The sequence below is a fragment of the Borostomias antarcticus genome, assembly GCF_949987555.1.
Source record: "Borostomias antarcticus genome assembly, chromosome: 12".
NCBI classification, from domain to species: domain Eukaryota; kingdom Metazoa; phylum Chordata; class Actinopteri; order Stomiiformes; family Stomiidae; genus Borostomias; species Borostomias antarcticus.
The window spans coordinates 17,786,098-17,799,294 of record NC_140245.1 but is presented as its reverse complement, the minus strand read 5'-3'; the positions used below and the strand labels follow the sequence as shown (position 1 = coordinate 17,799,294).

Genomic DNA, 13,197 nt, shown 5'->3' with positions numbered 1-13,197 from the left:
GAGACGGAGACGGAGGCGCTGGAGATGGCACTGGAGGTGGAGGCCGGTGCGCTGGAGGTGGAGGCACTGGAGGTCGTGGCGCTGGATGTAGAGGCTGCAACCGGCGGGGGCACGACCGTCAGGTCAAGGACCACTGCAGACTCCCCCTCCTCTGAGTCCCACCCCACGTCAGAGTCTGGAGAAACAATTTCAGTCATTTTCTTTGAGTTTGTCTGTTAACTTGATTATGCATTAAACATTTCATTGTGTAGCCATATTCAATTGATATGTTTTTCTGTTGGCAGCCAAATAAATGCTTAAGTGTGATTTACCGGGTGATTTAGATGAGAGTCTTAATTTCCCAGAGGGGAAAATGTTTAATGGGGTCTAACATTATGAAGTGGTCATCTGTGTTATCGTTCCCTGTTTTTGGTCCTAAATCAATCATAGCCTACCACAAAATGTGTGGAATGTTTGCTTTCCTCACAGCCACATAATACAGAATGTCCGTGTAGCCTACGCCACATACAGGATGCACGAAACGTACAGTAGGCTACCTAAACTGTAGGAGCAATCAGACAAATGTAGGCTCGTACAAATAGCTTACCTTCCGAAGATGATTTTCTTTCCTCGCGTGGACCTCACCAACAAGCACATGCACCTCCGTCTCTGAAAAGTTTATCTTCTTTCCGCGTTTTTCCATAAACCACCGTCGGATTTTTCGTGGAGGAATTGGCGCAGCAGCGTGTACGACATTTTTGATAGATCCGAAAAGCGTGTAAATATTCTCGTCGTACGCGACATTTCGCATTTTCCGCGTTTTCGTCGTACGCCCTCTTTTACACCTGAATTTACACGCTCTTTGATAAATGAGGCCCCTGGTGTGTGTGGGATGTGATGGGATATGGTGCCCTGTATTCAGTATGTAATGAATGTAATGACAGGTCAGACAAGCAATACGTTCAAACTGAAAGTCGACAACATTCAGTCTTTGCTTTTGAAAATACTTGAAAAGATTCAGCTTCAGCTCAGATGGATTTAACTGAAAGGTGCACAAAGACCGACAGAAAACACAAAACATCCTACTAGCCCAGATGAGCCCTCTAACCCTGCCAATAGAATAATCCTCTGGATATGTGCCCTACTTTATTGCATTATCCGGGCTGTGTGGGCGCTGATACTCATTTCTCTCTCACATGTTGAGGTCAAAGCAGCCCTCACAACAGCGGGGTGGTTCAGTGAGGAGTGACCTACAGCAGCTTGAGACCAGATAATCACCAGAGGCTTCCTGCCAAGCCTTTATCTGAACAGACTAAGACAATATCAATATCACCCAGGACACCTAGACTCCAACCCTGTCAGTCAGACACCATTACTAAAATACCATCTTACAATCCAGCCTGTAACAGTCATGTACTCCCCTTAGGCTATTGATGTCTGCATGAAAGTCAGCATTTGAGCTTGAGTGCATCGTGTTGCTCAAGCCAATCCTTCTACCTCTGCCTTCAGAGTCACTAATCCACTTAGACTGATCCCCTACACACACACACACACACACACACACACACACACACACACACACACCAGCCTGTCACTAGCAGAAAGCAGCAGCACGTGAGGCTTTTTCCTTTATCTCCCTGGCCCTTTCCTCTCCCCTCCTCTTCTCTCCTCTTCTCTCCTCTTCTCTCTTCTCTCCTCTTCTCTCCTCTCCCCTCCTCTTCTCTCCTCTTCTCTCCTCTCCCCTCCTCTCATTTCTCTCCTCCCCTCACACTCCTCACAACATCACAGTGAGGATGCTAGGCTGTGGTACTGCTCAAGATTTAACATCTTATAATTGGCCGATTTGATTGCAGGTGATAAATGTACTACCAAGATCCTTTTGTATTTTTAGCTTGTTACTCTTGCACTTTACCTTTGGCACTAGATTACGCTCTTAGCCACTTGTTTTAGAAATTAGATGCACTTGCGAGTTCTGGTGTGTAGTAGAACACTGCCTTTTCCTACATTAAATGCAATTATTGTAAGTGCTTTGGATAAAGGCATCTGCTAAATGATTGTAATGTAGGCCTAATGTAAATGTACAGTAGCCTAGGCTAATAGCAAAGACAATGGGCGGTAATAGCCCAAGCTTATAGGCAACCAGAATTATTGTTAGTTCCTGGTGCTGGACTGTTATGGAAAGGGGTCTAGCCTACAGAGGATCATGCTGACATAAGGTGTCCTTATTTGTTCAACTGTCTGCTATATGACCACGCGCTACCGATGCAGTGACTGAGTTCCTCCCGGGAGCGGCAGAGCGCTGTTTGGCTGAGCGCAGCGGCAGCGCCAGGTTTCGTTGGTGACGCGTGTCGCAAGAACCGCCCAGTTCAGTCATCGCTCCGACTCTGCTGCAGAGAGACCGCACTGGAACCTGGACTCACAGAGGCAGAATTTCAGTCTCGTATCCATCACCACTATGGGAATTATACCATTGTTTCTGAGCCAAGCTCTCATCCCGTACTATCTGAAGCCAGTCCATTTCGAGGCACAGACTATAAAACACCGCCTGCTGATGGCAAGGCAGCAGTAGAGGTCGTTCTTCGCCTCGGACAGTTCAGTGTTTCACAGCACGGGTGTCCTGTGCTGATGCTGGGACGATGCGCCGCCTTTTGAGATGAGAAGCCGTGTTCCATACATGTTGGAGATGGGTATTCTTTGAGCTAATCAGACTCTTTGGGAAAATGATTGGGAAGATATATGTGATCTGCGTGTCAGTGTCGGTGAGTAGTTTAATTTAGCAGTCAGTCACCTTTGTGTTTGATGTCATTCTCACAGGCTATAGGAGGTGACTCTCCGCAGGTTCTTAATTTAAAGGGACAGTGCCTATTTTTACGTTTCTCCCAATCTAAACTTTAATCATTAAGTGTGGAATATTTATAACTTTGATTATTTGTTTTTTATCGGCTTCCGATCTTAATAGAGATTTTGTACTGTATTTATTTCCTACATATTTAACATCACAAAATAACCATAGGATGGCTAGAGAACAAAGCAGTCAGAAATCTATTGTCTGCCCCATGAGATGACTGTTTATTCCATAGCCCCACCTGGAAATATATGTTATTACAGTATTATGATTTAATGCTTTGTGACTGAGACATTGTTTTAGGCTCAGTTTTTTTCCAGCTGTCTATCCTCTGAAGTTATATATAATTGACTAATTTAATCATTTACCACAAACAAAGGCATGTTGACACAAAGCAGGCTGCTTTTAAGATGCTGATAGGATGCTGATCCAGCCTCTGACGCCTCTATTTCAGAGATGTTCTCATTTATAGATTCATTAGATTGATTCTAGTCGTATGTTGACTCCAGAAACAAGTCATGAGGGCATGAAGAACCTTCCAGAACAAACCCACACTCATCCCATACTGTCAATCCATATGATCAACCTCTTATACACACTGATTATGTTAAGTACTTCATGGTGGGCATGTCCAATAAATCACTAGATTAAAACCCTGATTCACTAAACAGAGGTTTTAAATGTAGCTTTTTTAACAGAACAATGTTGTCTAACCCTCATCCTCAGTGTCTAGCGGTAGCTAATCTGCTGTGTTAGTCTGCGCCGGTCCCTGCAGCTCTGCTCTGTGCTGCTAGCAGCTCTGCGCCAGGGCTAGCTTGTGTTGGCAGCACACACTGACACCAGCAAAAAACATTCTTCACTGGCCCATAAAGGAGGCTGCTTCACTGGTCTTTTGTCAGTGATGAATTAGGCATGACTGCATCTAAACAGACTCTCTCTCCTCTCTCTCTGTCTCTCTTTCTCTCTCTCTCTCTCTCTCTCTCTCTCTCTCTCTCTCTCTCTCTCTTTCTTTCTCTCTCTCTCTCTCTCTCTCTCTCTCTGGGTTTGCAGTACAGAGGCATGATGACACACTGCAACAGGTGCACTGAGCTGGGCTACTATAACTATACACTATTATGATGACACTGCTCAGTGTTGTCCAGTAAAGCACACACGCACACACGCACACACACACACACACACACACACACACACACACACACACACACACACACACACACACACACACACACACACACGTGTACCAGTACCAGTGGGCCCGACAACAATGGAATGCAGCGTGTTTCTGCACGTGCACGTGAGGCTATTTTGAGAGGATGTTGAAAAATGTAAAAATACCCCGAGCCGGAGGCCTGTCTGTCCGTGTCCGTCAGAGGTCTGGTTTCTGGGGAACATTCTCTTGCTTTTTGTGTGTCGGCCCGGCGTGTGAAACCCGCCTTCAGAGGTGTTACTTTACATTCACACACGAGCAGGCTGAGACTGACACGCACACACACATGCATGCACACACACACACACACACAAACGCACATGCATGCACACACACACACACACACATGTACACACACACAGACCATGTAGGCACACATGTTTTCAAGTAGTACCCGACTCCTAGACCTCTAAGTCACATAGCTCAGAGAGAACCTTATGTACCTTGCTAGACACGTACAGTATTTCCCAGAAAAGTCTAAGATAGATCTCACTGTAGAACACACACACACACACACACACACACACACTGTAGGACACACAGTGTAGAACTCACACACTGTATGACAGACACACACACATACTGAAGGACACACCCTATAGGAAACACACACACACACACACACACACTATAGGACACACACACACCACATACACACACACACACACACACACACACATACACTGTTGGACACACACACACTATATGGCACACACACACACACACACACACACACACACACACACACACATACACTGTTGGACACACACACACTATATGGCACACACTGTAGGACACACACACACTATAGGACACACACTGTAGGACACACACTGTAGGACAGCTGAGTGGCCTTGTGGTTAGAGGGTCCGCCCTCATGATTTCAGTGTGTATCAGTAGTTTTTGAAAATGCTCAGCACATTTTATAACCGCGATGATGCTGATAACCGTGATAATTTTGCTCACTATAATCGGGATATGACATTTTCATACCGTTACATCTCTAGTCATATCCAGGGAGTGTACATCAAGCTGCCAGGAAGGAATCAGGAGACTGGCTCTCAATCAGGACCATTGGTTCTCAAGGCTACTTAGCCTTTCAAACCTATTTTTTGTTCCGATTCAAGGGGAATCGGAACAAAATTGATACAATGTTGCAACTGTCCTTAGTTCCAGTTTGTGTTCACACGGCAGAATACCCAATCGAGACAGATCAGTTCTGAACAAGCCTCCAACACGCTTCGCTTGCAGACAGCCTTCTGATCAGAATAGAATAGAGGGGCTCACGGGATGTTTATTTTCAATAGAAGAATAGAAGGCTATACATTTGTCAAGGGTAGGTTATGGTACTTTCGGGTGTACATACTGTGCATGCAAAATACAGAGTTGTTGTAACAGGGACAGGAACCTATGTGCCCTTTCGGTAGGAACATAATATGTGACGGACACGGATCTATTTTCGAATGGCGAATAAAACCTACATAAGTATTAGTGTGGGGCCTGTCTCTTTCACAGTTGTTTCGCTGGTCTAGAGGGGAAGCGCCTAGGATGACGCATCACATAATCTTCCGGTCTCAATTTCGGAGGCAAAGACCCTGCAGTGGCTTCAAATGTGTGATAATATGTATCCAGCACACTTCTTCCATGACTTCTTGAAATATTTCTTCAGGTATGTCCATGTTTTCTTCCATCGATTTAAATAAAGCAAGCGGAAGTAGGAGGCGGGCTCTACAGACTCGAGCCGGAAGAAGGGGCGGGCTTAAGGCAGTGAAGTAAATAGACACCCATTAGGTAATAGGGTTCTGATTACCCATTAGGTAATAGGGTTCTGAATGTTTGTTGTGGCGTCTACAAAGGAGAGGTGCTGAGTCTGGGGCGGGTCTGCCGCTGCTGCTGGAGCTTCAATTACAAAGAGAGCAGCGCAGAGAGCAGACGCCTCTCTGCTGAGTCTGGCTGTCTCTCTGCAGACAGGAACTCTCTCTGCAGCTAGCGCCACTGCAGTGGCCCCCGACGCCCGGCCAGCCGGGGAGGGGGGGGGGGGGGCGTCCTGATAGCACTTTCTCCTCTAACAAGGACTCTCAGCTACAGTATGTCACTACTAGAGCTGCTGCTGTACTGTATATACATATTAGCACAGGCTTCAGATTGGTGTTACAGTAATGAAAACAGAGATATATGATATATGAAGGGATGATGATGATGATGATCTGATCATGTGATGTCTACCCCTTCCCTGGTGTATGGGGTCTGAGGAGGAGAGACATGAGGAGATGCATGAGGAGAGACAGGGGAGGAGAGACAGGGGAGAGACGGAGAGGAGAGAAACGAGGAGGGACATGAAGAGATGCATGGAGACACATGAAGAGGAGAGACTGGGGGAGGAGAGACATGAAGAGGAGAGACATGAGAGATAGGGGAGGAGAGATGGAGCAGAGAAAACCCTGTGGCTGAATGATGCCTTTCCCCGGCCACCTGTCTTCAACTGCTCATTCCTCTAGGGCTCAGTTGATATGACATGTATCATGACACATGGGATTATTGACAGTGTGCCCTGGTTATAACTTCCGTGTCCACAAGTACGCGAGGGTCCGCGTGTGGTAAATGTAGTCATCAGAGGATATGGTATCTGTGGGCTCTGTGCAAACATCCACATGAATCCCATGTTTTGTGACCGTGCGCACTAGTCCGCACGCCCTCTATGTACCAACTGCCGCGTCCTCCAAGCGGACTACAGAAGTGGTATAAACAGAACCCCTACACGTCTCAGCTGTCTGCATCAGTTTGGGAGTATAACCAAGTCTTTAGTCACATATCTGGCTGCCCTGCCTGTTGAACTTCTGCTCTGCTGTTTTGGGGAAGGAGGGGGGGGGGGGGGGGGGGTGCATTGGACCAGAACCAGAACTTGTGTGAGGGACGTGTGTGTGTGTACGTGCGTGTGAGGGACGTGTATGTGTGTACGTGCGTGTGAGGGACGTGTGTGTGTGTATGTGCGTGTGTGGGACGTGTGTGTGTGTGTACATGCGTGTGAGGGACGTGTGTGTGTGTACGTGCGTGTGAGGGACGTGTGTGTGAGGGACCTGTGTGTGTGTACGTGCGTGTGAGGGACGTGTGTGTACGTGCGTGTGAGGGACGTGTGTGTGTGTATGTGCGTGTGAGGGACGTGTGTGTGTACGTCTGTATGTGTACGTCTGCGTGTGTGTGTACAGTAAATAATTTAAGAGCACTCTGTCTTTTCCTCACAACTTGAACAGCTCTGTGAGCAACGCCCTGATGAGGCAGCTCATCCAGCTCTCCCTGCATTATAGAACTTAATGTCCCCAATATCATGTTCCTGGAGCACCAACACACTCAAACAAGCAGAGCAGACCTGCTTCTCTGACCCCGCCTACTTACAGTAGGAAATAAAACAATGTGGGCCATGACAATGTTTTATGTACAATCTGCATTGTGGTTAGTGTGGAAGTGAGATGACATTCACCATTACTGCTATGATGGACGCCATTCAAACCATAATCATTTGAGAATGGCAGTGTCCACACAGCTGATGAGTGGACTTCAGTCAGCCTCCCAGTCAAACTGAAGGTCGCAGCTGTAGTCTCCCAACAGAGTCCGTAGAGGTGGAGCAGTTTCAGTGACAACCATGACACTAAACACCCCCCTCCCTCCACCACCCCATACACACACACGTGATGACATCATAGAGTAATCCATTCCGTGGTGATGTCACTGAGTCAATGAGTCATCCGGTGTTTCTTTGAGCATAACAGTCCACAGAGAGCATGTGGTTCCCCGCCAGGACCAGTAAGAACTAGCAGAACATGTGGTCCCCCGCCAGGACCAGTAAGAACTAGCAGAACATGTGGTTCCCACCAGGACCAGTAAGAACTAGCAGAACCTGTGGTTCCCCACCAGAACCAGTAAGAACTAGCAGAACATGTGGTTCCCCACCAGGGCCAGTAAGAACTAGGAGTAACTCACCAGTGAGATGACCACGGCCAGGTCAGACTACTATATTTATAGTTTTGCTCTGTCTCTAGGTAGCTTTTTCCAAAGCCTCAGTTGACCACCGTATCTCTCTCTCATCCCAAGGAAACATTTGCACTGAGGAGTGATACTGTGATAAGGAATAACAACGTATCTGCAGAGGCACACAGTATAAGAAGTGTCTGTTTAAGGTAGCGTAACTCTGTTTTACGGTCATCTTGTCCAAAAGTCCAACACTTGTCTCTCTGTGGTCTTCTTGTCCGTCCAGCTGCTGTGCTCTGCTGTGGTGGGCGTGTCCTCTGCTCAGGGTCTGAGCCCCGCCCCCAGCCCGGGGCCCGCTGCCACGCCACTCTCCGCTCGCCACTACCGCCACATGCACCCCAGCACGGGCGCGCTGCTGCTCTGTGACAAGTGCCCGGCGGGCACCTTCGTGTCCCGCCACTGCACGCCCGCCAGCGTGAGGGAGTGCAGCCACTGTGGCAGAGACACCTTCACCCGCAGCGAGAACGGTGCCCAGCGGTGCCACCAGTGCCAGCCGCCCTGCCCGCCGGGCCTGGTGGAGAAGCTGCCGTGCACTGCCACACAGGACCGCGTCTGCGCGTGCCCGCCGGGGAGCTTCGTCCAGCAGGGGGGCCCGGGGGGCTGCCAGCACCACTCCCTCTGCCCGCCAGGCGCCGGCGTGAGGAGGCGGGGCAGCGAGCGGGAGGACGTGCGCTGTAAGCCGTGCGCCAGGGGCACCTTCTCGGACGTGGCGTCCAGCGTGCTGAGGTGCAGGACGCACACAGACTGCCTGGCGCAGGGCCTGCTGGTGCTGGTGGCGGGGACCATAGAGACTGATACCGTCTGCAGCCCTGCACCCCACTCCTCCTCCTCCTCTCCAGCCCCTCCACTGGGCTCTGTGCAGTCCGCCTTCGAACCCCTTTCGGGAGAGTCGGCACAGAGAGGTAAGGCAGAGTCTCCTAACCCGTGAATGTGACGCTGCAACAGGCGTCCTCGCTTCCCTCGGACACGTTAACAACAAGCCCTTCTCAGCAGAATTTACTGCTCATAATTCAGCTGGACATCATCAGGGACCCAAAGAGAATAATATTGTTTAGGCCACAGGCTGACAGTGGAAAATAACCATAGAAGATAAACACACTTCACTTAAGAGTCTTCTGAATTCCATTAAGATGTAGAGAACGTAAATAAGAGTTGAAATCGCTGAGCAGGCCGTCTGTGTGAGGAGAGAAATACAACCTGCTACTACATTGTTGTGTTTACTGATGACCCAGAGAGCTGTCCCCAGTTCTCTGGGTCATCAGCCAGGCTACAGAGCAAGCAGACCCTCAGACAGGCTAGCAGGCCCTCAGACAGGCTAGCAGACCCCCAGACATGCTAGCAGACCCTCAGACAGGCTAGCAGGCCCTCAGACAGGCTAACAGACCATCAGACAGGCTACCAGACCCTCAGACAGGCTAGAAGGCCCTCAGACATGCTACCTGACCCTCAGACAGGCTAGCAGGCCCTTAGACATGCTATCAGACCCTCAGACAGGCTAGCTGACCCTCAGACATGCTAGCAGACCCTCAGACAGGCTATCAGGCCCTCAGACATGCTATCAGACCCTCAGACAGGCTAGCAGGCCCTCAGACATGCTATCAGACCCTCAGACAGGCTAGCAGGCCCTCAGACAGGCTATCAGGCCCTCAGACAGGCTAGCAGACCATCAGACATGCTAGCAGACCCTCAGACAGGCTATCATGCCCTCAGACATACTATTAGACCCTCAGACAGGCTAGCAGACCATCAGACATGCTAGCAGACCCTCAGACAGGCTATCAGGCCCTCAGACATGCTATCAGACCCTCAGACAGGCTAGCAGGCCCTCAGACAGGCTAGCAGGCCCTCAGACAGGCTAGCAGACCATCAGTACCCTGATAAAGTGACAGTTTAGTCTACTGCTGCTGTAGTCACATGCCTTGCCAGACTCCTCACACTCGCCTTGTAGTGCATACCTCAGTGAGAGAGCGTTTATATCCGACTGGGAAGGACGAATACACTTTGTTTAATAGTTATAATCAGGAAGAGCATGAGTGTGAGAGAATACAGAGGAAGCTGTATATTCAACAGTGTGAGAAGAGATGGGTTCTTTCTCCTCTCTATATACAAGTGTTATGTAACTGCATATTGACAGCAGTCACAATGGATGTTTCACCGGGACACAGCGAAGGTCAATGTTTCCTCTTTTGTTTTTTAGAACCACTTAGGCCATGTATAATGTACATGCCTGGAAATGACAGAAAATGTTTAATTTGTCAAGTCCTCTGCAAAGTTTTAAATAGTTTCGTATGCCGCAAGATATTTATTAAAGTTATTTTTGTCTTTTGATGGGGTCAGGAAAGATACCAGATTCCTAAAAGTGTTACATAGTTACGGCTCTTTGACTGTTACTATGGTTACCGAGAACCTTCACACTTCACACTCCCAGATTCCGACATAACAGACGTGTTGGACGTCTCTGACGTCTCTGAGGAACGTCTTTATTTGTAGCCACCCGCTTCCGTCTTTTTCTCCCTTTGTTTTTTCCTCTCTGGAGCTATTGTTGACCGTAGTGGCGAGGAAGTCAGCAGTATATCACTGGTCCAGCCAGCCGTAACCGGCCATCAATGCCACGGCTGTTAGTCTTGGCTGGAGACAGAGGGCCTCTTTCTTGGTGAACTTGCCCTCTCCATTCAGTGAGCAGGGCTGAGGGCTTTTACGTGGCTCAGAGATGCCACTGGTGTGGCTGTCTGCTCTCTCCATCAATGAGGAGGTGAGGAATAGTTGTCTATAGTCGCACAACCAGGGTGTGAAGGAATTGGCAACACTGGCCAGTTATTGGGGACCAGTAGAAACAGTAGCCAGTGCCCAGTAGAACCAGTAGAGTTGAGATGGGTAGCTTATCAGTCTCTCTGGTACCTAGTAGAAACTCAGTGGAGTTGAGATGGGCAGCTTGGTTTACGATTACTTTCCTGCTGGTAATAGGATTATTGGGATTAGAATGATGGCCAGGTGCCAATCCCCAAAGCACAATCTATGTGATGATGTTATGATAATCCGGTTAGTGATGGCCGGGGGAGGATTCCGTTTTCACAGTCGTATTGATTCTAGTTCTGTAAGCAACAAGACTCACCCATTCATTTTACTGTTACAAGTCAGTACTGTACTATACAGGCCCATACTGTACAACAAGTTCACTTCAGGGAGAAATTAAGTATCTATGTATCTATCTATCCATCCATCCATCCATCCATCCATCCATCCATCCATCCATCCATCCATCCATCCATCCATCCATCATCCATCCATCCATCCATCCATCCATCCATCCATCCATCCATCCATCCATCCATCCATCCATCCATCCATCCATCCATCCATCCATCCAAAATAATTTTAGAGGCTAATAGTGTCTTTCATCATCTTATTTCCTCTGTTTCTTCAGTTCAAAATGTTTCTTTCTTATTCAAGATCTTCCTCCCACAGGGACCGGAGCAGTAATGACATTTGCTCCAGTTTCAGTCTGTACATGAGGCCTGAGCAGTCTGGGAGGGAGGGAGGGAAGGAGAGAGAGAGGGCAAGGTAGAGAGAGAGGGAGGGAGATAGACAGAGAGAGGGAGGGAGAGAGAGAGAGAGGGAGGGAGAGAGAGAGAGAGAGAGAGAGAGAGATGGAGGGAGAGAGAGTGAGTGAGTGAAGGAGGCGGTGAGTCCCTGAGCTGCCCAGCAGATTGCTTCTGGATTAAAGTTTTACAATTTCTCCCTTCTGTTTTGTTGTTGGGGTTCAGATCACCTTTGGATGGATTGAATTTAATTCTCTCTTTCTGTCTCTCTCTCTCCCTCTCTCCCTCCTGTGTGTGTGTGTGTGTGTGTGTGTGTGTGTGTGTGTGTGTGTGTGTGTGTGTGCGTGTGTCTAGACTACAACCTGCCAGCGGGTATTGTGGACCTGGAGCTCTCTCTGAGCGCCATGGAGACCCTTGCCATGGAGACCCTCCCCATCCTGAGCCCAGTAGGGTCCCCCCAGGATGGCCCCAGGGATGACGACCACAAAGGGGCCCCTGGCCCGGCCGCCAGCCCGGGACCCCAGGACCCTATACGCACTCCACCACCACCACCCCACCGCAAACACTCAATGGCCCGCGACCGCCAGCACGCCCCCCTAAACCCCCCCTCCGCCACCGGTGACAGGCAAGCCGCGGACGGCCTGGAGGGCGGGGCCGCGGGCGGCCAGGGGCAGGGCGTGGCCGGGCCGGGGTACAAGCCCACCAGGAGGGGCTCGCCCAGGCCCAGCAGCACCCACAGCCACTTCGACATCAACGAGCATTTGCCCTGGATGACGGTGATGCTGCTGCTGCTGGTGCTGCTGGTCATCGTGGTGTGCAGCGTGAAGAGGAGCAGCCGCGTCCTGAAGAAGGGCCCCAGCCAGGACCCCAGCAGCATCATGGAGAAAGCCCTCCAGAAGAAACCCAGCACACCCCGCACGCATGCCCAGGAGAGGTGGATCTACCACTCCAACGGACAGGGTGAGTCTGGTCTACTGTGTCATAGGAGGACAGGGTGAGTCTGGTCTACTGTGTCATAGCAGGACAGGGTGAGTCTGGTCTACTGTGTCATAGCAGGACAGGGTGAGTCTGGTCTACTGTGTCATAGGAGGACAGGGTGAGTCTGGTCTACTGTGTCATAGCAGGACAGGGTGAGTCAGGTCTACTGTGTCATAGCAGGACAGGGTGAGTCAGGTCTACTGTGTCATAGCAGGACAGGGTGAGTCCGGTCTACTGTGTCATAGCAGGACAGGGTGAGTCAGGTCTACTGTGTCATAGCAGGACAGGGTGAGTCCGGTCTACTGTGTCATAGCAGGACAGGGTGAGTCAGGTCTACTGTGTCATAGCAGGACAGGGTGAGTCCGGTCTACTGTGTCATAGCAGGACAGGGTGAGTCAGGTCTACTGTGTCATAGCAGGACAGGGTGAGTCCGGTCTACTGTGTCATAGCAGGACAGGGTGAGTCAGGTCTACTGTGTCATAGGAGGACAGGGTGAGTCTGGTCTACTGTGTCATAGCAGGACAGGGTGAGTCCGGTCTACTGTGTCATAGCAGGACACGGTGAGTCCGGTCTACTGTGTCATAGCAGGACAGGGTGAGTCTGGTCTACTGTGTCATAGC

At 49.7% G+C, this 13,197-nt stretch overlaps 1 protein-coding gene across 1 annotated transcript in view; it reads left to right on the top strand.

The window, feature by feature from the left end:
* Positions 1 to 6,563: 6,563 nt before the first annotated feature.
* The window catches only part of tnfrsf21 (tumor necrosis factor receptor superfamily, member 21), a gene marked incomplete at both ends in the record, with an annotated part of 34,869 nt that continues 28,235 nt past the window's right edge, over positions 6,564 to 13,197 (top strand). Inside the window, 3 exons of the mRNA XM_084446460.1 lie at positions 6,564 to 6,620; positions 8,287 to 8,962; positions 11,954 to 12,559. Of these exons, the coding sequence (XP_084302586.1) occupies positions 6,564 to 6,620; positions 8,287 to 8,962; positions 11,954 to 12,559 (1,339 nt within the window). The remainder of the gene's footprint in view (positions 6,621 to 8,286; positions 8,963 to 11,953; positions 12,560 to 13,197) is intronic.